Consider the following 27,798-nt stretch of genomic DNA (forward strand, 5'->3'; position numbering starts at 1 on the left):
AGAGCACTTCATTAATTAATTTAATTAAAAAAGACTAAAGGAGAAGGGAGGCTGGCCTGAACCTCATGGGGCCTCACAGGCCCGAAAGACACTAGCCAGCACAGGGGAGAAATCCCTCTTCGCCCGGAGGACATGATCGGGCAAATCAGAGTTAAGTCTGTTGTCTTAACTTCAGCGTCAGGCGCAGGAGGAAAGAATCCCTCCATGCCAAAAACAGGTTTGTTTACAGGAAAGGTGACTTGAGATGTCGCGGCTCGGCCTTCTTTACCCACTTCCCACGCTGAGAGAAAGAGGGAACTGAAATCGTGACTGCAACCGGGTCAGAGGACACGGCAGAGCCTCGGACCAGGCCCCCGATCCCGAACACGTTTCGGCTGGTTTATGGCCACATGTTTGCTGCTGCTAGGCTACAGAGTTGAAGGCTAGCACGCTGCTGAAAAGACCAACAATTTACCCTGCTTTTCCACTGCTCCTTTCCTTGGATGGCCAAAGTGGACCGGACCCACATGAGGCACCGACAGGTTCGGCAGAGAAACCAGAGGGAAAGGTTACATGGTCATTTGGAAATGTTTGTGTAATGCGTACATGGTGTTTTTTAAACACAAAAAGATAACAGGCGTAGCTCATGCTAATATTCTGTATCAGGTCATTGCCGATATGATTCGAGTGTGTTGTTATGGTTATAACAAACGTTATCTCCACAGGGGTTCCATACACTGATGGTATATTAATGTTTATGTTAACCGGCTCACTCATTATGGCTAAAAATAAAGCGCCGAAAGTCCGCCAGCCAAAATGCTATTAGCTTCTGGTAACTTCCGGTTCCAGACATTCAAAAAAGGCTTGTTTTAAAGTACAAGGCTTGTTAGTTTTTACCACATTAATATGGAATATTAAAGGCGTTTTGTTAACTTTAGGAGTAACCGAGTTTAGCGTCCGATCTCTGCAGCGACCCCTACCTCCCGGAGGTATAATCGCATTCATAAAATCGGGCGTTCATAAAGTTTCCAGATTCTTACAGAGAAAATCATTCTTTAAAATGTTATTTCCTCAAATAATGTTTTGTGTAACTTGGGATTTGCATTGTGAATGGGTTGAAACCACTGAGCTATATAATACACTGGAGTGCTAATCACCGTCTGTTTGAACGAGTCGCTTTGAAGCCACCAGCCGCCATATTGGTACTCCCTATTTCCCCCCAGTAACTAGGGAATATGTGCGCTACAGCATCGAATAACGAGGATTTTCTCATGTTCAGGGGGGGGGGCTTAAAACTTTTAAAATGTCAAATGCCATATACTTTTATTTTATATTCTAAAAATATCAAGCACAGAGAAAGTCATGTGCTGAAATATTTAGCATTTTATTCATTTAAATATATATGTTTAACATTTATAAATATATAAATAACAATGTACAAAAACATATATTTACATGTGTATACATATATATACATATATACATATACACATACTTATATATACATATGTATATTTAATATGAATAACGTGTAAAATATTTCAGCACCTAATTTCCTAGTAGTTGATAGTGTTAGTACATCCACTGACTGTAGAATTACCTGTGAAACGTTTTCACACAGCCAGAAAACTGCTTGTTGTTGCAACCAAATCCTATGGGATTCTGTGAGAGTAGGGAGTAGCAAGATGGCGGCCAGTGGCTTCAGTTTTTCAGCAAAATCAGCACTCCAGTGTATTATATAGCTCAGTGGTTGAAACACATACCAAATGTTGTTCTGTACTAGTGAAGCTAATTTAAGCTCATTCCATGTTCTTTAAGGTGAACTTTGCTTCTTTAACTCAAACATAACATTATTTCATCAAATAACGTTTTGTTTAACTCAGGATTTGCATTGTGAATGGATTGAAACACATGCCAAATGTTGTTCTAAATTAGTTAAGCTAAGTTAACTCCATTCTATGTTTTTCTTAAGTCAGATCTGCAGTGAACCAGGATTCACTGAATTATTCTGATTATGATCAACCACTTTTGTTTTGTCTTTTGTTTTATGTAAATAGTTCCTTAGCTTAGCTTTTTTTATCTTCATTTTGCTTAGTAGTTTAGTTAAATTTCACTAGCCTAGTAGAGAGGATTTATTGATTGAAATATGGTGTTAATTCCGATAAACAGCATTATATATCCAGCATTCTCTGGATGTTCATTTTATGTCTGTTATTAAATCTTGAACTTGAAGAGAAGTTGTCACTCCTTATTCTATGTGTGTGCAGAGTTTGCTGTTAAAAGATGTCCTGATATCAGCTTTAGAGCTCATATCCTCCAGACAATACTTAACAGAGTTATTTATTACACATTAAATAACTTTAAACAGTGTATAATTGCACAACACATAACATAACAATTGTACAACACACACACACACACACACATATATATATATATATATATATATATATATATATATATATATATATATATATATATATATATATATATATATATATATATACTCAAAAATATTATAAATCCAACACTTTTGATTTTGCTCCCATTTTTTATGAGATGAACTCAAAGATTTAAAACTTTTTCCACAAACACAATATCCCCATTTCCCTCAAGTACTGTTAACAAACCACTCTAAATCTGTGATAGTGAGCACTTCTACTTTGCTGAGATAAGCCATCCCACCTCACAGGTGTGCCATATCAAGATGTTGATTAGACACTATGATTAGTGCACAGGTGTGCCTTAGACTGCCCACAGTAAAGGGCCACTCTGAAAGGTGCAGTTTTATCACACAGCACAATACCACAGATGTTGCAAGATTTGAGGGAGCATGCAATTGGCATGCTGACAGCAGGAATGTCAACCAGAGCTGTTGCTCGTGTATTGAATGTTCATTTTTCTACCATAAGCCGTCTCCAAAGGCGTTTGAGAGAATTTGGCAGTACATCCAACCAGCCTCACAACAACAGACCACGTGTAACCACACCAGCCCAGGACCTCCACATCCATCATGTTCACCTCCAAGATCGTCTGAAACCAGCCAATCGGACAGCTGCTGAAACAATCGGTTTACATAACCAAAGAATTTCTGCACAAACTGTCAGAAACCGTCTCAGGGAAGCTCATCTGCATGCTCGTCGTCCTCATCGGGGTCTCCACCTGACTCCAGTTCGTCGTCGTAACCGACTTGACTTGTCTTGCTGAGTCCCCAGAACCCCCCCCACCCCCCCAATAAAACAAAACTGCACCTTTCAGAGTGGCCTTTTATTGTGCGCAGTCTAAGGCACACCTGTGCACTAATCACAGTGTGTAATCAATTTAGACTGGTTTGTGAACAATATTTGAGGGAGTGACATACACAAGTGATATTGCGTATGTGGAAAACGTTTTAGATCTTTGAGTTCATCTCATAAAAAACGGGAGCAAAACCAAAAGTGTTGCGTTTATATTGTTATATTGTATCTATCTATCTATCTATCTATCTATCTATCTATCTATCTATCTATCTATCTATCTCTATATATATATATATATATATGTACATATAATTGTTTTATTATTTTTTCTTTTTTTCTGTTCCTGGTTGTGTACCGAGTCGAGTCAGGACTTAAATGTTAAGTAATTCAAGATTTCATGTCCATCTGGAGTTCACATTTTGCTTTTTTCAAGTCATACAGGAAAACCTGTCAATATGGAAAACAACATCACTGCTATGTTGTTTAGCATTAACCACACAGGTTATTGTTTCCAATTTATCAATTTTATTTATATTTGTTAAACCCAATTTCACTGGAATTATTTCACCTTAAAGTCAGAAATAAAACTCTGGATTTGTAAATATTGACAAAAACACCCAGAGAAGGTAAGACAAAATACAATTATGGAAAATAAAAGAGGAAATTAAGGGTAAATAACATATGAATCTCAGTTTCATATACCTCAGCATCTGTAAGAAGTGCAATTCATATCTCACCCAGCCCACTCAAGTTGTATACACAAAAAGAAAACATATGTAAAAACTGTCATCCCAGTTTCTGTTGTTTTTGGTAAACTTATGTAAATGTACAGATTTGACACAAACAACAAGATGTTAAATTCAACTGATGGAGTCATGTGTCTTTTTGTTTTCATTTAAAAAGAAAGACAAAAAAGGTGATGGACTGTTACAAAAAAAAAATAACAACCAAGAAATACAAAAAGAAGTGTTTCAAGACCAAACCCATACTATTTTTTCTACAACTATTAGCTGAAAATTTATTTTAAAATAAGCAGAACTGCCTTCAACAGTTTATTGTTCTTAAACCTAATAGCCAGATACAAATATAGTACTTCACAGAATATCTGATGGCAACGTTAGTTTAACATGGTTAACTTAGCTAAGCTAACTGCTGACAATTATTTTGCTGCTTGTCTATCTGTTCTATTTCTAAGTTTAGAGATAACCAAATTAATCAGTTTCCTCCTTTTATCTACTCTTTGCCTATTTGGCTTTAAATCTATTCTGGGTAGAGTAAGTCAGATGAAAGACTCTTGGTTTCGAAAATAATATGTAGAACTAATAAATACCTACAAAAGATTTTGTTTCTTTAAAAGTAAGGCACCACATCAAAAACAAATAGCTACTTGGTGGAGGATGTAATTTTGCCATCAGTCCACCATAGCTTAGCGTAGTTAGCCAAGTTTGGCTAACTAAAGCTAAGTTATTGCTAACCTATTGCTAACCTTGTAAATAAGGGGTCACACTTTTCAAATAACGTCTTGCAAATTGTCATTACAATTACTTCCTGACATGTAAAAACACTAATTTGAAACGGCCATCTTGTAAATTCAGTTTATTAATGTTTTGCAAAACCCAACTGAAGTAAATTTATTACTAGCCCTCCACAACCGGAGGAGGGCTAATAGATGTAGGAATACATAGGAGACTTAAATCATATAAAAAATTACAATGCACCTTAAACCATGCAGAAAAAAAAGTATAGGTCTAGTGCCAATAGTACAATATGGATGTGTGCACTTTGTATCAGTAAGTTAAGCCATTAGGTTGGCTACAAGCAAATAAAAAATGGTGACAGCTGCCAGGCTCAGCCCAGAGGCCCCGGGTAGGCCTGGGGCCATGTTGCATAGGTCTGTGTTGCAGCACGTCTTGGTCAAAGTGTAGAAGGTGGTGTTGCTGCCAAAGGTCACAAGGTCGGGCGTGTTGCAAGTAGTAGCATTAGTGCAACCCTTCCTTTTGATTATGACGGCACCTGTAAAAGGAGAAAACCCCTAACGTCAGTGTTTACAGCTACTTTCAACCACTCAATCCATTTTTAACGGCTTCAAATAAATGTTTAAAAAGAGGCCTTCAGAATCAGAATCAAGTTTATTGCCAAGTAGGTTTACACTTACAAGGAATTTGACCTGATGTTGGTGGTGCAGACTAAAAAAGATAGATAGATAGATAGATAGATAGATAGATAGATAGATAGATAGATAGATAGATAGATAGATAGATAGATAGATAGATAGATAGATAGATAGATAGATAGATAGATAGATAGATAGATAGATAGATAGATAGATAGATAGATAGATAGATAGGCGGGCGGGCAGGCTCTGGGCCTTGTTGATAAAGCTGGTAGCGGATAGGAAGAAACTGTTCTTGTGGCATGAGGTTTTGGTCCTGATGGACCGCAGCCTCCTGCCAGAGGGAAGTGACTGAAATAGTCTGTCACTGGGGTGCGAGGGATCAGCCACAATCTTCCCTGCACGCCGCAGAGTCCTGGAGGCGTACAGGTCCTGGAGAGATTGAAGATTGGATGACACGCTGCAGTCAGCTCTTGTCCTTGGCAGTGGCATCAGCGTACCAGATGGTGATGGAGGAGGTGAGGATAGACTCAATGATGGAGGAGTAGAACTGCACCATCGTTGTCCTTGGCAGGTTGAATTTCTTCAGCTGCCGCAGGAAGTACATCCTCTGCTGGGCTTTCTTGGTGAGGGAGTTGATGTTCAGCTCCCACTTTAGGTCCTGGGAGATGACAGTTCCCAGGAAGCGGAAAGACTCCACAGTGTCGATGGTGGAGTCACAGAGGGTGATGGGGGTAGCTGGGGCAGAGTTCTTCCTGAAGTCCACAACCATCTCCACTGTTTTTACAGCGTTGAGCTCCAGGTTGTTCTCCCTGCACCAGGTCACCAGATGGTCAGCCTCCCACCTGTAGGCGGACTCGTCACTATCAGAGATGAGTCCGATGAGAGTGGTGTCGTCCGCGAACTTCAGGAGCTTGACAGACTAATGAGTCATGTTTTCCCAGCTTCACGTGCTGCTTCCTGTCTGACAGGAAGTCTGTGATCCACCTGCAGGTGGAGTCAGACACATTCAGCTGGGAGAGCTTCTCCTGAAGCAGAGCTGGGATGATTGTATTGAAGGCAGAGCTGAAATCCACAAACAGGATCCTGGCGTAGGTTCCTGCAGAGTCCAGGTGCTGGAGGATGTGGTGAAGGGCCAAAGTGACAGCGTTGTCTGCAGACCTGTTGGCTCTGTAGGCAAACTGTAGGGGGTCCAGGAGGGGGTCAGTGATCTCTTTCAGGTGTGAAAGCGCAAGGCTCTCAATGGACTTTATAACTACAGAGGTCAGAGCGACGGGTCTAAAGTCATTAAGTCCTGTGGTCCTTGGCTTCCTGGACGTCCTCCTGGACGTCCTCCTGGATGCCTCCCTGGTGAGGTGTTCCGGGCACGTCCCACCGGGAGGAGGCCCAGGGGAAGACCAAGGACACGCTGGAGGGACTTTGTCTCCCGGCTGGCCTGGGAACGCCTTGGGATTCCTCCTGAGGAGCTGGCCCAAGTGACTGGGGAGAGGGACGTCTGGGCCTCCCTACTGAAGCTGCTACCCCCGCGACCCGACCCCGGATAAGCGGAAGAAGACGGACGGACGGACGGACGGTCCTTGGCTTCTTGGGAACAGGGATGATAGTGGAGGATTTGAAGCAGGCTGGCACGTGACATGTCGCCAGTGAGTTTTTAAAAATGTCTGTGAACACTGGAGACAGCTGATCAGCACAGTGCTTCAAGGTGGATGGAGACACAGAGTCTGGTCCAGCAGCTTTCCGGGGGTTCTGTCTTCTGAAGAGTTTGTTAACATCTCTCTCGTGTATGGAAAGTATCTTTTATGCAATTAAGTTTTCTGTAATTCATTCTGTTAAATATAAGGGATTGGGGCTTCCACGACAAATGTGACAATACTGGCGTCGCACTCAAAAACCGTTTAGTGTGTATCACAAAAAACATTTAGCTCTGTGCTGTGGAAAGAGCAAGCTTGGTGCTACATGAAGTTCGCTGTAACACTGCACCAAGCGCCACAATCTGCTGCACTTGCCCTGGTCAAAGCTAAGTTTGGTTGAACTTTGACTGCAGTGCATTGTGATAGTCCACTATAGACTTTTCACTGTGCTTGCCAGTGAAAGTCAGGCATTTTCTGCAGTAAGCCCCGCACACAAAAGCAGAAATTTGTCATACACCAAACTCACTGCAGGGTTTAGCGTCGAGTTTAGCGCATGTTGTGTTTGGTGTGCACGGCCTACTTCAGGGGGTAACCCCCATTATTAGCGGGAAAGGTCTTCCAGTCATGTGATTGCACTACTTTCAACAATTTATTCTTGATGATGCGCTCCAAGTCTTTGCGGCTTGAAGCCCTGTTTGCTAACAGTATCTTTACAAGACCGTAGAACGTATAAGTGAATTTTACGTAATCAGAACTCAAGTGGTTCAGGTTTGTGAGATACAATTACTCACTGACATTTTGTACATTTATTGGCTCAAGAGTCAGTATACCAAGTCATCAAATCTAAGCCCCATTTTGTACCTTCGCATCATTATTTTCCCACTTCCTACTTTGATTTTGCACCTGTAAACAAACCATTTTGTTTCCATATACTTAGCAAAGTATAGCAAAAGTTTATTTTATAAAAGACTTGTAAGTATAACATGATGTGTCTTGTGTGTAGTGCACACTAGCTTTACACCATTTTAAACGCTGAGATACACCAAACCATACAATCCGAGGACAGATACGTACAGATTCTTTTTCCTGGATAAAGGGTCCCTTTACACACCACTGGACTCACAAAATCGAGTATTCGGGTACAGGGTATGTACCACAAATTCCAGAAATTCTACCAGCTAAAGCCGGGCGGTAAACATAAATATCCAGTTGCTACTAGAAAAAGCTCAAAGATTGTTATTTCACTTTCTAATCTGTTTTCTGTATTTTTAAACTACTACCATGGGTAAGAACACTGTGGATTAAAATACTTGTTAGTTACTGAGCTGTGCGTTTCCCGGGATTTCCCCAATGCGGATGTGTTTTACTTTGCCAACGTGTCTCTCTTCCTGTATGACTCGTGACTTTTTCATAACATTGCTGTGTAGCTTCGACCAAGATAGACCAGGGGTCTACCTTGGTCTACACAGACACAGCAGCATAGAAGCGTAAGTGAGTCTGCCGGGCCCTATTCACCTCAAACAGATGCAATTGCTACAATTTCATAAAATCCCATTTTCCGTCGGATCAGACTAATTCGTATTTGGTGTGTCTTGGCCTTAAATCTTTGTTTCTGTGTTTTTTATCTTTCCATCAGTTTGTGACCTTAAGCTCGAGTGGATTTGGGTTGTGTAAAAGGAGAATAAGCCAATTAAACCAGCAAATGCATGTCTGAATGGCCTAAAATGAAACAAAATTAAGTTTCTAGAATGTTCTAGTCAAAGTTCAGGTTTGAATCAGGGCCAGACCCACAAACAGGGCCAACTTATAACCAGGCTAAGATTCCTGGAAAACACTCAGCGCCAATTACTGCAACGGCTTGAGCCACAGGGTGGCACAACCAGTTTTAAAGGTATGGGGGCCTTTTTTCACATAGGGTCAGGTTGATTTGGTTGTCCTTTGTTTACAGTCCCAGAATAAATCTTCAGTGGGGCTAATACTTGGACATCCTGTTCTTCTTTTTAGAAAAAGAACTGAAGCTGGTAAAGGACAGCTTGTTATGCCGATGCTGAGTGTCGGTAAACTTCTGAGAAAAACTGAAATCATTATTGGGAGGGTGATTCAGCTCTTTAAAGTTTAAGGCCCTGCACTGCAACTCAACCAGTGAGACGCTCACCTACATTTAACAGGGTTTCTCCCACTGTATTATACGCCAGGCTAAGTAAAGTTCCAGTCAGGGAGAAAACATCCCAGTCAAAATAATCTAACGCTAACTATTCTTAGCTTGACGCACATGACGGTACCCAGTTAATGGGCTGCTCGTCCCGACACGACACCTACTGCCAGGATTATCTATGTTTCTAGGGGAAACCCTGATTTAGGTCAAAGTGAGACATCTTGTTTGAGCACAAGCTTTGTTGTTTTAATGCAATCAATGTAATTATTGCTCAGCTGATTCTCAGTTTGGTAGTCCATTGAACCGCCTTGCCATGTTCTGTTGATAAACATTGATAAACAAAATGATTATAAATCTGACGGTGCAGATCGGGAATGCAGTCCTGAATGTCGAAGAATTTATTTCCTGGTAAGATCTTTTTGATATCAGTGACTCACCTGATCCCACACTATTGTAGCATACCTCCCCGCTTTCACAAGTGGTTTTTGTAGTTACGCACAGGTTCCAAATGCCAAGGGGGCACTTGTAGCACTGGAGCGCTTGACCTGTTAGGTGTGAGGAAACAAGGATGGCGATATGGGGAGAAGAAAGTGGAGAGGGGGGACAAAAGAGACAGACAAAAAAATTATTTCTTGTAAATAGATTTGGAGCTTATCCAACCCCGTTACCATAAAAGGAATGTGACAATACATTTGCTTCCTGCTGTCTCTCTTTTTTTTAATGCTTCCTTTGAATTCTTGCCAACAGCCAACCTGATCCAGAGACCGCAAACTATTTCAGTCTTTGCTGTACACGCAAAGGCTTTATACTAGCTTCTAGAAGGCAACTAATGTATGAACCAACAAAGCTACATAGATATCGCCTGAAAAGAAAGTTTGGACACTACTTAAATCTAACTTAGAAATTATTAGTTTTGACAATTAAGTTCATTTTAAAGTAATGATGGACAACAGCATGTGCTTGCTTTGATCTAAACCACTTTACCTCAATTATGTACATCAATGTGATGGTCTATCGTAGAAATTCACAATAAACTACACTGAATCTTGTGAAAATCAGGCAGGATTGCCATTATAAGGAACTACAAACGTGTGTTTAGCAGCCTGTCTGCCCGAGGAGTTAATCTGTTTCACATTCTCTGCACGGCACTGTGACCTTGGGGATTGCTTTTTACAATTGAAATTTTATTTATTGACAGAGTTTATTACATGTACGCAACGCAAAAGCCGCTGTTCTAAACCTCCCCAAATAAATCCGGAGCCGAGAAGTGTAATTAACTCTCCAGCAAACATTTAAAGAGCAGAAAAAGACATAGGATAAAGCTAAAGAAGTTTGGGGACTTTAAAGATTCGTTGAAAAAGTAAGGTATGTTGATCTCGTTTAGGAAGTTAAAGATCTAAAAAAAATGCACTGATGAACTCAGGGGGATTTGGATTTGCCAAGAGAAAAAATTTCCGTGTTAGATTTTGTATGAACGATGACAGATTAGGAGCAGGAAGCAGCCAGCTATAAACTACACAGAAGATGAACTCTAATGATTGTGAAAAAAGACACACGCCATGTCATGAAACTCTCCTAATCACAGAATAAATACAGATACATTTTTAATCCAACAATTCATCATAATATACAGGTTTTGTTAAAGAAAGTTTGATTTTCAGTGCCTCCAAACTTTAAACATTATTCCAGTTTAAGTAGTTATCTGCTGTTTTCTGGGATTTAAAAAAAACAGATGGGCCCACACATATATATCCATATAACACATACAAATATTACAAACAAGTAGCAAATCTACAATTAATGAAAATCCAGTTGTGATTGATTCGTGGAAGATTGATGTACCTACAGATTTGTTTTAATTTTTTTAAGCTTAAAAGCAAGCAAGTATGTTTGGCTGTTAAAAGAACATGTTAAATAAACGTTAAAAGTCTTTTTCCTGTGTGACTAGAAGCATTACAATTTCTGTTTTCTGATGTACATAGAAACAATTATGTTTTCCATGCTAAAAAGTAATAACTTTTACAACTTCTTCTGAGCTTAATATGATCCCTTGAGTTTCACCTAGACTTTAGTTTTAGTTCCAATCATTTGTTTTAAGTGTATCTCAAGCAGAAATTCCTTGAGATTGAATTAAACCGGTGTTATTGTCCAGAAAAAGCAGGGGAGAAGGTGGCTTTTCTGTCTGCCGATACTGTTTTCAGATTTGTGTAATGCTAAATTTTACACCATTTGTAAAATTTAAAAGTGCAAGCAGATTTTATCTCTCATCTAGATGTTTATGTCCAGACTATCTAGATTTAACACGCTGCCACTATGAAATGCTAAAAAGTGAAATACGTGGTTTTATTGTAGGAATGATGTGAAGAATCTGGTTATAATTGTTAATGAGACAAAGCTTGCTGCTTGTGCTGCTTATCTACGTTACTTTAAATAAAAGAAATACATAGTTTCCAGTCACCAGCATGTGAGTATAGATCAGAAAATAGCTCAACGAACAGTCATTAATTGGTTTTGTGACTTTAATTTAAACCAAATCAAGGCATTATGACAGACCGATCTATAGGTACTGTGTTTCTTTTATTCCAGATTTGTTTTCACAGGGACATTGTTTCCTGGCCATTTTGTTTTTACAGCCTTGTATGAAACACGGTTTCTGTGACTCAGCACCAACAGTGGAACTTCTGGTTTTAGCACAACCAGTCGGCCCAGTTTTCGCCACAGCATCTTGTGACTGGATATTCTGGTGGAAAGTACAGACGTCCTCACACGAAAGGTTACAGAATGTTCCCCGCTTTCAATCTGTTCTGGTTCATAAGTCAACAAACATTCAATCGGTGCATTAATTTAGATTTTCTCTCTCATTTTGAGAGTTAAATAAGATTTTCTTTCCCGATTTATTGAGTTATTTTGTCTGTACATATTAAAAGCTCACTCTGTATTTGGCCTCTACCACATTTTTTAATTAAAACAACCCAGGATCAGAGCTTCTCAACCTCTAGAAAAGGTTATTTCTACAGAGAACAGAGCCTGTATAACTGGATAAATAACCTGCATTCATCGGATCTATAACCGATGAATGGATGAAACCTTCAGAGTTTAGTACATGCTAAGGCCTGCAATCTGTGGCTCTGGAGCCACAAGTTGCCTTTTCAACCTTCCACAGTGGCTCCTAATAACTTGTGTTAAAATGATAAAGAACCAGATAAGGTTTTTAAATATATAAAGCACTTTTTTCAGTTTTTTTCATGGAATAATTGTATCGAACATACACAACATATTGCTGTTATTATTGGTACATTTAGTGTCGAACAGGTTTACACTGGAGGCAACCAGCCTTTCACTCAGTTAGTAAAAACATTCTAGGTACTAGTACGTACTAGTTTGAAAAGAACATAGTTCTTTTCTTGAAATCTTTTTCCAAAAATATCTGAGAGGGAGTTATTTCATCAGCTTCCTTATTCAGGAATCACCTCTGCAAGTCATTACACATTACACACAGACATGGCACAGTTTTCACATGAGATGCTCTTCCTGACGTAACAAAGATTCAAAATTTGAGTCATAGACTTATTTCTGGCCTGCTGGAGAGAATCTGGAGAGGACTGCGCGGATCAAGCCCGTGTTTTTTTTTTTTTTTTTTTGTCTCGCCCCCGGCATCCAGATTTTCTGGAGGGAAGTGGGAAAAAATAATTTCAAGGGTTTGGTGTTTTAATATCAGTGTAACAATCTTAAAATAATGCCCTATACGGCTTGAGTAAAGCTGACATTTATCTGGCTCCAGACAAACGGCCCCACACTACAGATAGTACTTTTGTCGATGTTGTAAAACAACTGTGTGCACTGGAGAAAATGATTTATTCAATTAAACTTCAAAAAGATATATAATGGGATGCTTATTTGGCTAATAAGTGAGAGTGTTTAGGACGTGTCGTTTTTGGTATTCTATATATAGATCACCCCTGAATTTGTGTTTTAGTTACCCTTATCATGAAGCAGTTTACTTAGACAGGCCTCAACTTTTGGTGCTTTTAAATCTCTTCTTAAATCACATTTATCCTCACCGGCTTTTAACAAAGTGAGAGCGTTTTTCTCTGATTTTTTCTTTATTTGTACTGTGCTTTTATTGAATTATCATTGATTTTCTTTTTGTGCAACATTTGGCCAAAGGCAGTTGTTCTTAAATGTGGTATTTGAATAAATTTGATATGATGTTAAGTATACTTAAGTATAAGCTTAAGTCTTAGTATTAATGTTTTAGACTTCTGTTTATACTTTTATGTATAAGTCAAGTGTGCTATTGTTAAGTATATGTAATATGATTTATAAAAAGTAAACTTCAAGTACACTGCCTTGTTTTAAGTATGAAATAAGTTTACTTGTAGTACACTTGAATAAACAACTTTTTGTAAAGGGTATCTGCTCTGTGGTTTTTATTCTGTATTAAAATATGCAAACTACCTATGAACAAAGAGTTACAAAAAAAAGATAAATCATGTAACATAAGCGGCTCTAAACACGTTCTATTAAGCTGGACTGGGGGCAAGTAAATGGTCTTTTGGATTTTGAAGGTGGCTAAACCCTAGTAAATGGAATATAATGTGCAAATACCAATGTTTTTTTCTTTTGGAAATAAAAAGAATCTCATGATTAACTATTTATACACATTTCCAGATTACACAGTGGCCCTCCATTTTTTAATAACATCTCAGGAAGCTGTGTAAAGAATATGTGAACCTCATAAGTTGATACCATACCTCCGTAGTTAATTTAGTCTAGAAACACTGTTATAAAACATCTATATAAATACTGCCTAGGTGCTGAGGCTCCATGCAGTCGAACTGTTCTATGATGGACTATCGTGGAACGAAGAAAGGAGGAGATTACTAAGAAACATGAATGTTAGATCATTTTGATCCTGGGGCCTAATGGGAACTACTGGAAAGTGAAACACAGTAATGTGCTACTTGGAAACTGCAGATAAGGCGTTTCAAACAAACATGTAGGTCTGAAAGCCGGTCCAACTTCATACCGCGCATTAGACAAAGAGATTTCACACGGAAAGTGTGACTATGACTTTAAAAGTACATTTCATGAAGACTAGCAACTGGATTTGCGTCACAGAGTTTAAGGGAACCAGTTTTAGGCAACAATGTAAAATACAAATGTTTTATGTCAGAACTGCGATCAGCTTGTGTTCTGTGTTTTATCATCAGTCATAATGTGTTTGGTCCTTGAAACTTGTAGCATTTTGTAAGCTGGTGTAGTTTTTGAAGGAAATGGACTCGGCATACTGTAGAAACGGATCCTGTTCCAAAACATTAGTGATGTAATACAATGTAGGTCTAAAAATACATTGTCTTACTGTATAAAAAATCTCAAACCACCCGTAATTTATTAACTTTTTGTCATCTTTTAAAGTGGGCCTTATCAATAGTTCATCAACCTTACTGGAGGCCTCAACATTTTTCTTTGGACCTGGTTTTTAATTCATTTTTAGTCCAGTTCTGGAAAAAAAAGAAACAATGTCAGACCCACAAACCTATCTAGATCATATAAACCTAATCTAAAAGTCAAACACAGGTTATTCATCCTCCTTCAGTATATTGCAGGTCAGAGCTAAGTGGGTCAAAATACAAATTTATCATCCATCTATGGATGGATAGATAATTGCAGGAACAGATACACCCTGGGCAGGTCGCTAGTGCCTCACAGGGCAACAGAGAGACAACACAGGATAAACAATCATGCACACACTCACACCTGGAGACAATTTAGAGAGACCAATTAACCTTAAAGTCACAGTTCTGGACTGTGGGGGGAAAGTTGGGAGTACCCGGAGAGAAGCCAGTCCTCTGTAAATGTTCAAGTACTGGACAGAAAATAAGTGAAGTAGCTGAAAGATGAAATGGACTGAAACATCTGTAGGAACGTTGATTGAGACTAATTCAAAAGTTCAGAAAACCTGACTCCTTGCAAGCAGAATATAAATATCTGAGGAACAACTGAAGAGTTTGGTTTAGATGTGAAGTTACAGCTTAAACTGTAAATCAGCTAATCACGTTAAATGCCAACACTGACTCATCTGCTTGGTAGCCTTTTTATTTAGGCCGTCTGAGACAAGCATTTCCAGCAGGCCTCCCTGGGCGATAAAGACTTTCTTATTTGTGATTGCCATTTTCCCACCAGTGTACAACTCGCCTGTGTAAATCCTCAGTTATTCGGGTCATCGCAGCAGCAAACAGGCTTAAATCGGAGACAACCGGACTTTCGCTCAGTTCTTTCTGAAAACGTTTCGACATCTTTGTCAATTTTGGTGGCTCGCACATGAGTGTACTCCTAAAAAATCTCCTCTTAAAACTAAAACTATTACACAAAAAAACATTTAACTAAACTAAAACCAGTTATCTGAAAGTCTAATTTTAATCAGCCCTCCCTGAGCAATAAAACCTTTCAGATTGGTCGTTGCCATTTTCCCAGCAGTGTGCAACTCCTAGCAAATCTTCCCCTTAAAGCAAAATAAACATATCGACATAAACTAAAACAGTGATCTGATGTCATAGCCCAATTTAATCAAATTTTCTGAGCGTCGTTAATTGTGTTTATTCACGTGTTGAAGCGCACTCATGCTTATGTAAAGGCAAATGATTCTCACCTTGCCCTGCCGGTTTCGGCTACACCCAGGCTTTTCACAGCCACCGCGTCCAGTTCCTGTTACTCCTTGTAACGCATGCTTCGCATTCATGAATAGATTTTCCGATCAGATGAAAGTCGGATTTACTGAAATGATAGCTATCCTGAGTCAGTAACGCAATAAAGTCTAACATTTTCCTTTTTTAGTTTCATTGTATTGTAATACAATTTGAATTGTACACCTCTGCGAGCATTTGAGTGCGAACGTGGAACGCATAAGTAATTTATGATTGTGACACGGGCGGCGGGCCTAATGATTTGTGGTTTCACACGTTTTTTTGTTTTTTTTCATAAATAGAAATCTAAAAAGTGTGGTTTGTATTCAGTCCCCCTGAGTCGGTACGTTGCAGAGCCACATTCGCTTGGAGGTCTTTGGGAGTACGGCTATGTCTGCGTCCTGCATGTGAAAACTGAAAATTCTGCAACGTCATCTTTGCACAGCTTAAATTCAGACGGACTTGCATGGAAAGCATCGGTGAACATCAAGGTTCTCAGTTGAATCTAGGTCTGGACATTGACTGGACCACGTAAACATGCTTTATTCTAAACTATTTGATTGCAGCTCTGACTGTGTGTTTGGGGTTGTTGTCCTGCTGGAAGGGGACCCTCTGCCCCAGTCTCTCTTGTAGCCTCTTACAGTTTTTCTTCCTGTATTGTCCTAGATTTAGCTCCATTCGCCTTCCAGTCAACTCTCACCAGCTTTGCCATCACAGCTAAAGAAAAGTATCCCCAAAACCTGATGCTACCAACACTGCGTTTCTATGTAGTTATGGTATGTTCAGGGTGATGTAAACATAGTTCACCACAAAAAGTATTTTGGTTGTAGGCCAAAATGTTCTTTGTTGGTCTCATTTGCTCTCATCTGAGTAGTTTTGTCCACATGTTGGCTGTGTCCCATACACGGCTTGTAAAAAAAACAACCTGTAAAAGTTCTTCAGGCTTTCTTTAAATAATGATTTTTCCTCTGTAGTTGTCCTGTCACAATAGGTTTTTCCACCTGACCTTTGGATCTCTACAGCGTTACCAGCGGGCCTTCTTGTTGTTTCGCTGCTAGGGTGACCACCACTACTTAGCAGGTTGTGCCATAGATTATTTCAAAACCATGTGTTTCAATATTTTCCTTCTACTTCACAATCATCCCCTACTTTGTATTGTTATATAAAACCCCTAAAAATATACTGAAATGTGTAGTTTTAATGTCACAAAATGTGAAAAAGTTGAAGAGCTATTGATACTTTTAAAAGGCTTCGTAACTGAAGATGAGTTTGCCTTGTAAAACACCTTGAGATGACATTCATGACAATTTGGTGCTATATAAATAATCTAAATTTGAATACGTGAAATATAACAAAAAATAAGTTCCTAATGTGACTTTTATTTTATTCTATTGTATTTCAAGCCTAAGAAAGAGGCTACACCTCTTCCTTTTACATTTACAGTTCTCAATTTCAGCCTAATAAGTTTTATTTTGTGTCTGAAATTCAAAGAGAAGAAATCCCAGTCACTTTAGGAGTTAAACAAAGTTGCAGAAAAACAAAGTGTCAGGTGCATTCTGGCTACGGCCACGCCTTAATCACCTATACCTCAGCGCTTTGCAATGCGGCCAGACAGGCTGCATGCCTCACCCTCTACAGTTGCCCGAAATCCAGTCAGACCTGATCCTTCGTGGCTTCGTGCCACCTGGATGCGTACAAACACGCTCTGACGCAAAACAGGCTTTGTTTCTTGTAAAACGTCTCTCAATCACACCTCGGTGTGCAGGTACATGCTTTGCTTGAGGTGACTTGAGGGTTGAGATTAGAGGTCGGGATAAAAATGGCATGTCGCAGAGTTTCTTCGCTACAGGCAATGTGTGTCAACAGATAATAGTTGGTCTTTACCCGCTCAGATAGAGACAGACGTCTGAATGTTCCCTTAAAGAACAGCAGACCCAGAACTATCTGAACAATATTACATACCAAGGTAGTAGGCCTGATAATAATGTGACTTTGTGGTGATAAGTGAGACACAGCTCTGGCTGTTTAAAACGTTTACTGATGTAAACACCTTAAAACCGTCCATTAAATCTACCCTAGAGTATCCTCAGCCCCCGTAGTGTGCTGATGTAATAAATTATCTTTAGACATTACTGAAAGATTTATATGTCACTTCCGGGCCACATCTAAACTTCACGAACAGGAAGAGATACTCCCTTAGATAAAATATGTCCTAAATTAACACCAAAAAAGGAGTATAACAATTTCTCTTCTAGCATTTTGGAGCTGTTGTTTTTTTTTTTTTTTTTTTTTTGTTTCTTTTGTCCAAAGGTATTCTCACATTATGGTCCTTTTAAAAAAAAAAACTGCATCTAAAACAAAGCAGCATTACCTTTCCTTAACTATTTTTCTGCTATAGGTTTTTAATGTTTTGTAAAGTGTTAACACTGACGGGCTCAAATCTGCACATGTAATGCCAGATAAAAACTCCACACATGAACACAGAACCAGCAGGGAATCAAACCATCCTCATCAACAGTTTGTACGCTGCTCTACGGCAAATCATTCCTAATTGTTCCCATTCAACCTTTACATGAAGTGATTTTGTTCCTTAAACACTAAATTGAGAGAAAAAAACAACCATATATCCAGCTACACATGTCGACTCGATAGGCTAAGAAACCTGGCAGGTGTTTTAGGCTCTGGGTTGGGCAGGTTTTCCTCTGATGGCAGCTTAGGAGTTTCTCCGAATGTGATCTCTGTTAAAACTTCTTTAAGCTTTGGGTTTCACCCGAGGCTCAATATTCGGCCCATTTTTTATTTTATTTTTTTATCTACTACAATCAATCTTTTAATGTTTTGTCAATGTCACGTCATCATGGCATTAATGCCCTGTGATTTTATGTCTATATTTTACTTTTTACATCTATTAAACACTTTATGAACTATCAAACATTAAAAAATGGTTTAAAAAAAGAGTTTACCTCCTTTACATAGTCATTTTGCACATAAGGTAGCTAAATTCTCGCAGTAGAGAAGCCATTACCTTATAAAACACTGTCTGGATAAGAAGGGCAGCTTCTCTAAGGTCTTTTCTTGCATTACGTTAATAATCTCTCATTAGCTTTGCATCAGCAAACTGAAAACTCCTGCTTTTACAGAGTAACGTACATTTGATCAGAACACCCAGCTATTTTACTTCCTATGAAGGTAGCATGGGTGCACTTAGTTTATTTACTAAAAGCTTCTCCATTGTGGCATCATGTTTGTTTGATAAATGATGACAGGGTTTAGTGCAGTTTTCTGAAATAATAGAATAAATGACAGCGGACCTGTACTGTGTATAGAGAGAACTCTCTACAAAAGTTATTTACAGATTTCTGCCTTCGCCAAACGTGTTGAACAAGGAGCCTTTTTGGTAAACTGGGTGTGGCACCTAGCAAATGAACTCCAATGTGTTCAGTCAGCCTTATACTGCCCCCTTCTGCCCCGTCAACGGAACTGCATGCTTCAAAAACCTTTGAGGAAGGAGTTGGTAGAAGACAGGCAAATTAAAAGCAGGCATACATTAAATAAAAACATAAGTTAGAGGCTAAATTAACTGCTTGAGTCATTATTAAAAAAAAACTGGAAATGCATCTAGGAGGAAACTAAAAGTTGATTCTGTAAAATTGCAGCTTTCATCTGGAAGATCATTTGGGCAGTGTGCCTTAAAAGTAATGACACTGGGATTATATAAGTTAAACCTGAGGGTGTTGATGGTGTAGTAGATTTAAACTAGTCTGTTTTGAGTTTAAACAAGGGCATTTTTTTGGCCTTAGGTGTTTGTCGGCAGGAGCCAGTATCCCTGTGACGCCCAGAAAGAGCTGAGAGCAGATTAAAAGAATTACCAGATCCTGCCTTGAATTTAACTTCCAATAAACTATAATTTCCCCACGAGCAGAAACGCCCAGGAGAATCCTACCAAGTCAGGGAACCACACCATGAGTCATGGGCCCCAAGTGTGGAAACATTGCATGGGTAGCTGGGAAGTCCAGTCAGTGTGTAAACAAGTCTACCATGTGAAATAAGCAAACAGTGTTTTTAAAGCTTCTTTTAGAAAGAAATACGTATGTGTACATTGTGACTTAGAGAATAACATGGTTACAAATATGCATAAGCAGGTCTGTGATGCTGTTTCAATGTTTTTGTTTTCCTATTTGATTTTTAAAGGTTGTAAAATTAAGGCTAAAATGTGGGGATCCTTTGAGAGCTACACAGGAGTATATGTGATCGCTGTGCAGGACTTTTCCTGTCATTTAGCAATAAAATTTGAACAACGATTGAAAATAGCCCAATGAAACATAAACTAGCTCTCAAACATGTAGACATTCCTTTTAAAATGCGAATTTGAAAAAAAATGATAAACTTTTTTTAAATTTAATGTGGCACATGCTGTATAAGTCACCTGGAAAGAGTAAATCTGTTTTAGGTGGGATGTTAAGAATGAAAAAGGTACAATGGCCAGGTTGTACAAGTGTGCACACCCTTCAGCTAAAACTTTGTAGATACATAATTTGATTTAACTTTTAGTCCTTTTGATTTCACACCTGCCATTATATTTCATTAGATTATAGGGAATCTGATCAGCCTGAAATACAGTTCAGATCTCCTGAGACGCAAAAAGATCTCATAGAATAAATGCAGGAGACGGATATAAAAACATGTCAGAGCATTTTATATCTATTTAATATGGTACAGATAAGCAAGTCATCAATAACTGGGAGAAAATAAGGGATCACAACAAATATTGGACATTTTTTTCCTAAATGTATAAAAAACAAGTAGGAAATTGGTCAAGGAGGCTGCCACTAATTGAGCTGTGGTAATACTGGTGGTTTTCTCAATAGGTCCAAATAACTAAACATTTTCTTCCAAAGGAAATACCCAAGCCTGGGTATCCTAAAAAAAATATAAAAATAAATAAAAACACATTACCGATGCTAAAACATGGTAGTGGCAGCATCATGCTCAGGGGTCATTCAGCTTTAAAGGGGACTGGGTTTTTAAATCAATGAGGATGAAAATATAGATCTAATACCAGTCAGTTTTAAAAAACTGAATTAATCTGTGAGCTCACCTGGAGAGGAATTTGAAAATGTCCTCATAATCTGTCATGTTTGGTGAATTATTTGTTAAATCTATTATGAGATAATTTGTTCGGGATATATGTTACACTAAAAGTTGACAAGGTTTGACAGTGATTTAAATTGTTTCAAATATGCAGCAACCCAAAAATAAGATTATTTTAGAAGAGGAAGAGAAGAAGAAAAAAGAAGGAAATTTAAGGACTTAAATTAATATTTTTGACAAAGTACACCCAAAGCTTCTCCAGATAAGTTATATTTTTTCCTTGTCTGGAAAAGCAGTTCTGTAACAGCCTAAAAGTGGCCAACAGTAACAGGAAGGGGAAACTCTGCTTGTTTTCCTGGTTTCCTGTCCTTCCAGTAGTCTGTGACCTGTAGCAAACCTGACCGAGGTCTGAGATCACCCGCTTCCTAAACACACTCATCCCTCCTCATCACTTCTGTCACCCATATATCATCATCTGCATTTGTGAATCAATCTTCTGACACAAAACTTATATCCAGGCTAAGCGATGTGGGAATGAGGTCAGTGCTGTCAGTTAAAAACCAGAAAGGATGACAATATGCTTCTTTTTTTACTAGGGTGTGGTCTGAAACTGGAGAACTAATCAACATGGTAGAAAAAAATCTCTGGGACAAAAAAACAGAAAAACGGGCCCCAAATCACAATGGACAGAGGATAAATGACCCAGTCTGAAGCTCCTCCGTGTGTATGGAATTTGACACTCTTGAATGACAACGTTTGCAAGGTGCAAAATTTCTCAGGCTGGTGCTGGCAAGTCGGGACATGATTCACTGTTTTTTTACGGAGTGTGGAAAAAAACCACATCCACAAACACCCTGCCTCCTCCCGACCTGTAATAACGGCATTAACGTGAAGCCTGCTGAACATCGGGTAATAAACACTTTAAAGCACCATGTTTCGTCAGTCGGTTACTCAGTCTGTCGAGTCATCAAATAAATGGAAGGGTTAAACTTATTTTTTAATGGATTAAAAACTCTGAAGTTTAAAATAACAAACTAGGCTTCTCATTAGCGTTTTAGTTTACGATTATGTTTTATTCAATTTATTTTGTATCATGTTTAGCTTTTGTAAAACACATTAAAGGAGCATTTCACAAGTTTAAAGTTTAAATCTTTTTTTATTATTATTATTTTCCTGATACATGCTGTTACAATTGCCAGGCTTGTAAAATTAGTTTTCCTCCATTCACCACAGTTGCCTCTATAAGCTCCATTAATCAGTTCATGAGAGACTGATTTGGGTCTTATTCTCTGGATGTGTACATGGGTGTGTGTATAACACTGGTGTAATTTCAACTTGTCGCCAGAGGGGGGAAACACCTGCAAAAACCTGCGTTATGCTCCTTTAATAGAGTAATCTCTGACTGACTTATTGGACTTATTGTCTAGAACTTCTGATGAATGAATATATTAACAAGTGTTATTAGCTTTAGCCTACTAAATAAACAACCTGCTAGCTTTAGTATTGTTAACATGGCCACAAATAATGCCAATATTAATAATAGCAATAATAATATTTCTTGTCCTTGCAACATTGCACATTCCAGTGAATTTTTTAGCCTTCTTGGGACGTGAGGGCCCTGTTATAACCACTAGGCCACTGCTACCTGTTTTTTATGTTCGTTTGACAATAATTTCTATTTACGCTATACTTTACCTACACTTTTAACACTTTTGCATTACTTAACTGTTGTACACAGCTTTAATAGTTTAGCATCAGCACTAGTAAACCTCAACCTTTTGGCTTCCTGACATTCAAACATATTAGCTTTCTTAGCTAAATAAACTAGGCTTTAGTGAATTTCTTGTTGTCCTCCAAATATTTAGTCAAGAATGTTAGTCTACTACAACTTAAGTCATTACTTTTTTAGCTAAGCGCCAATAGTCGTTTGGTTAATGCTTAGCTTTTCTTTAGTCTGCATTATTTTGTTCTCATTTGTCCTTTGCCATGATCTGCTATGCTAAAAAAAAATCAGTCTCTGGCACAAGTTTTTGGGAACCCCTGTTCTAGACATCCCAAACTTTATGAATGATTGGCTTCATTAAAAGGCTAAATCTACGGTTCTTCTAACCATGTTGATTTTAATGCCAAAAGTAACGGAAAATATCCATATCAAGATATCAAACAAGGTCAAGGACGGGCTGAGCTTGGCTTTTGTGTCAACAGTCTCATGTTCAGCTAGATGGACCACCCTAGCCATTAAATATGGACTTGGTGTTAACAGTTGTTAACAACAGTAGATTTGTTCCCATTTAGTCAGAGTCACAAGGCTGTGTGGCAAATAAAGTATCACAATAAGAGTTCATAACATGCCTATTTTGCCCCGCCCTCCATGACTTACAGCAATGTTATCTATTTAGCAAAACTGAACAAACCAATAGCTTCTTTTCTCCATAGTTTAAGAGCTTTTCTTCTTTTGGCTATTTTATATTTTGTCAAATAACCGCACCAATCCATTGAAACCATATTTGGCAAGTTAATTTCAACAATCAACCATTTATGATGTTTCAGAGCAGACTATGTCTGTTTCAAATTCAGGGGCTGCAACCATGGAAGGACATATTTGCAGGCCAATTACGTCACAGCGCAGCGAAGAAGGTGAGTCCTTCTAAGCACGTGTCAAACTCAAGGCCCACGGGCTGAATCCGGCACGTCAAGGCAATTTATCCAGCCCTCAAGAGCCAAAAATAAGGCATATCATGTCATTAAGTAGAGGGATATATCCTTTAAAATTGTATACAGTGGCTAAAACTGTGCCTCCTGTAGCGAGTGTAGATTTTTTTTTAAACGGTGTAGTAACAGCATCCTGCCACTAGACAGCAGGTTTCCCACAACATATTAAAACAACTCAGAAATGTCCAAAAAGAGAACAAGTGATGCAGAATAATGAGTTTAAAGTTTAACTCTCACCAATATCAACGTTTTTGTAGATAAACTGTATAAATTAGGCCTTAGGATGCTCATTTTATATTATTGTGCTTTTTTTTTTTATATGAACTAGAATGAATTTATGAAATAAAAATTGTTATCTATGCACGCGCAACCAGCCCTTATAGTGACTTCATGATGCCAAAGTGGCCCCACTATAGAAATGAGTTTGGCGCCACTGCTTCTAACACTCCTTCAAATGCGGCCGACGAATGTGTCCTTTTGCCCGATTTGAAGGATGGGTTTTGTGTATCCTTCATTGCTAATCCTATCCCATTATTCATTGGGGTTAAGCGGAACTTTCTAACCGGAAACAGCAATGGTGGAGAGGAGTAAAAAGCTGTGAATAAAGCTGGATTTATTATGCTTTCTGTGACATAAAAGTAACCTTTAAAAGTTTTTAGGCTAGAGGTTAACTATGTTAAACCCAAATATGTGTTTGCTGACATATCACTTGATTTTTAAAATGGCTCAGACCTCAGCTGGCTCACGTTTTCGGCCTTCAGCTCACCACGCCGAGAGAGAACGCCTTTCTACGTGCACTTTACTTCGCAGCTCCAGCTGACTTTCCGCCATTAAAAATAATCCAGATATCTAATGTCAGTGTTCGGTTAGTTCGTCATTATTATTCTCTACAAATAAATTGATTCGAGCTTTGCTCAGAAAGTTTTAGGGTTAGCATTTAAGTTGGAAAATGCTTTACAAATTTACGCGAATGGTATTCGTCATCAATTAATTTTGTTTAGTGCTATATTTCAACATAAAATTAAACATTTGGCTGATTAATGAATTAGAATTTAATAAAAGATGATAAAGCAACATTTTAAATGAAATAATGTGGGTCATAATGCATATGTAAAGGGGAAAATAATAACCGTGTAAGCCTACAGTCATACTACAGTGTTTAGCTTCACAGCTGCTTTGTGCCATCTCGGTTGCTTTGCCACAGGAGTAAAGTTAAGATAAGGGCGGGGACAGGCCAGACCGTCTCAATTTCACAAGCCGATCTCTTCCAGTCTTCTCTTTTTCGCAATGCAGTCCCTGAATTGGGACAGTCCCCATATAAGAGATTGACAATAACTTAGGTTTGATGTGCAAAAATGCCCCAAAATACAGTAAAACTGGCCGCCAACATGGTCTGTTGCTACAAAATAACATTTCCCCAAAAGTGAAAGGATTTAGATTAACTTCTTCTGAACGCTCTGCTCAATGTCATTTTTTAGCAATTTCTCGATCTTCAAAACTGAAACTCATGACAACAGTTTACGATGCAAGGATCCCAAAAAATTCCCCCTTGTCATTGTTTACCACCGTGTTATCCAGAAGACTCACCTACACTCAATAAAATCAGCTGGAATGTTTAACGGTTTCAAACTTCAGGCATTGATGCTCCCAAAGCTCCAGTTACACCCATAAATGAAGGGAAGGTCACTTTAAAAGTAAACTCATCTACTTTATCAGGTAGACCTCTTTAATTTATTTTTGACAATAGGGCACCTCGTCCAATAATGTATGGCAGCAGCTAATTACGTGCATTTAGGCTAAGCTGGTGAAGATAACTTGTTTAAGTTCAGACCTAGCATCAGAATATTTAAGTGACTTGCTTGTTGGTACCTGTTGAGCTGGACTGTATATTTCACAAACTAACTGTGTTGATCTATTTTGGTTTTAACACAAGTCTTGGATCTACAGAAAATGGTCCAAAAATAGGGAACACAGCCAGTGAGCGACATGTTACACATCGGAACCTGACAGGCTAAAGCAGCAGCACAATACACCTGGTGCCAGTTCTGTCAACTTAGAACAGGAAACTGAGACTTTAGTCTGCATAGCCTTACCAAAATTGGACAATAAAGGGTTAGACAAGTGTCGTCCGGTCTTGTTTTTAGCCGCAAAACTAGGATAATAGTTTCAGAATTTGGCATAAACAATGAGAAGCATTGATCCATAGCGGTTTTGGTCAGTGGTTCAGGCTGCCAGTGGTGGAAAAATAATGGTACTGGGGATATTTGCTTTATTTTGGTGTTTTAGTGCCCTTAATACTAACCACCCCAGCCTACTTGAGCATTCTTGTTGACCATGTACCTCCTTTACTACCACTGTATCCATCTGCTGGTTACCTTAATCACAATAATTTGCAATATCATGTCAGAATGGAGCATAATCTCTCCAAGCAATGTTTTTCACACCTAGTTGACTCTGTTCCGAGAAGAATTTAAGATTTTCTGATGGAAAAGGGATGCCCAACCTTGTACTAGTGAGTTGTACCTAATAAAGAGGCCAATGAGTGTGGTTTAGAAAAAACATAGATATACTGGCATAGATGTGCAATTTTCTGGTTCCAAAAAGACCAAAGAAAACTTTAGGTTTTACTTTTAGAACACCTTGGAGGACTTTATGAAAGCAATATTATCTTCCTCGGCATGTGACTAATATTCCCCACAATAATTTTTTATTTGCAGGATCCAAATGAAATCTGGTTGATTAAAAAAAACTGGGCGTGACCACACCCAGATTTAATCCATCCTTCGACATCATTTTAATAACAAGCTTGCAAAAGGATGTTTTTATATTTAAACCAGTGGCTTCTGGCTGGTGTCAATTACTTATTTTAATCGACATTTGTTTGCTTGATGTTTCCGTCTCGATGCGCTGAAAACAACCTACAGCCTGAAGCTTTGCGCGTTTCAGTATGCGCACAATCTGCATGTGCGGGGAAAAACTCCCCAAGTGTCCACAACAGCCAAAAATAAGGTTATAGGACGAGAGAATTCGCCATAATTTGCACAAAGGCAAAATCACTACATTTAATGATGCGACATTAACTTAAAAAGAAAAACACGCAAAACTCAATTCAAAGTCTCCAAACTTGCCCTGGGTAAATTATAGAAATAAAGTCAACGACGTGTAAAGTGAAATAATAATTAAAAGGTTAACACATTCTCGTCTCTGTAAGGCGTGGCGGGTGAAACGGATCTAAAATAACGGTGAGTCGCATTTTACAATAAATAAATGAATTAATTAACGCCTCCTTACCGACTGCAAAGCAGAGTCCGACAGCGAGGATCACAGCAATAGAGTTCATCTTAGGAGAAAAGTCGTTGAAAAAATGACGGGGTGGAAAAATGCGCTGAGAGAGAAGAGAGTCTGACTGGATGCAAAAACTCAGCCCGTTATAATGTTAGGGGGAACAACAAACTTTTTTTTCTGACATGGCTGCATTTATAAGCCGCCAGCTCCTACCCATGCGTCACCGTTATCCAATCAGGGATGAGGCTGACTGCTGCGGGTTCAACACTGGTAGATGGGGGCCTGGGGCAGGTCACCTTGCAGTGAACAGGTACAGGGGGGGATTTTCCTAAAGAAACAGCGTAAGTGAGGAGTCAGACATTTAAATACACTGATACTAAAAAAACAAAAATCAACAGACTGAGTTATCGTTCAGTCATTCATTATGTTAACTTTAATAGACGTTTTTCCCGTAGGAATAAGGAGCACAGTTTCAAAAGCCACCATATTACACCGATCACACAGCAGCAGTTTTTAACGTGGAGCCATGTGGGCACTTGCCCAGGGTGGCATCAGAAAGGGGAGGAACTAGAGCACCATACCCCCAGGTAGAAATTAACTAGCTATATTTACTCGCATTACTGTAATTAAGTACATTTTTATGCATTTTTTTGTACTTTTTAAAGTAGTTTACAAAAGCTAAGGTTATGACAAAAAATAATAATAACACTGGAAGCAGGGGCAGTGATCCATCGCATGGAAATTTAGGTCAGAGTATTAGATATGGGCGACTGTGGCTTGGTGGGTTGAGTAGTCATCTGGCAATCAGAAGATTTGGGGTTCGATTCCAGCTTCTACTTGCCACATGTCGATGTGCCCCTGGGCAAGGCACTTAACCCCAAATTGCCTACCGAGCTGCGTCTTGGTG

At 38.8% G+C, this 27,798-nt stretch overlaps 1 protein-coding gene across 1 annotated transcript; it reads right to left on the reverse strand.

The window, feature by feature from the left end:
• Positions 1–3,720: 3,720 nt before the first annotated feature.
• On the reverse strand, positions 3,721–27,072 carry LOC110369009 (ly6/PLAUR domain-containing protein 2). Its single transcript, XM_021320426.2, has 3 exons — positions 26,898–27,072; positions 9,555–9,662; positions 3,721–5,231 (listed from the first exon to the last, which is right to left on the reverse strand). Exons 1-3 carry the CDS (start codon positions 26,944–26,946, stop codon positions 5,014–5,016), a joined length of 375 nt encoding a protein of 124 aa, XP_021176101.2. The 5' UTR covers positions 26,947–27,072; the 3' UTR covers positions 3,721–5,013.
• Between the last annotated feature and the right edge of the window lie 726 nt (positions 27,073–27,798).

Source organism: Fundulus heteroclitus, chromosome 13 (assembly GCF_011125445.2).
Source record: "Fundulus heteroclitus isolate FHET01 chromosome 13, MU-UCD_Fhet_4.1, whole genome shotgun sequence".
Classification (NCBI taxonomy): domain Eukaryota; kingdom Metazoa; phylum Chordata; class Actinopteri; order Cyprinodontiformes; family Fundulidae; genus Fundulus; species Fundulus heteroclitus.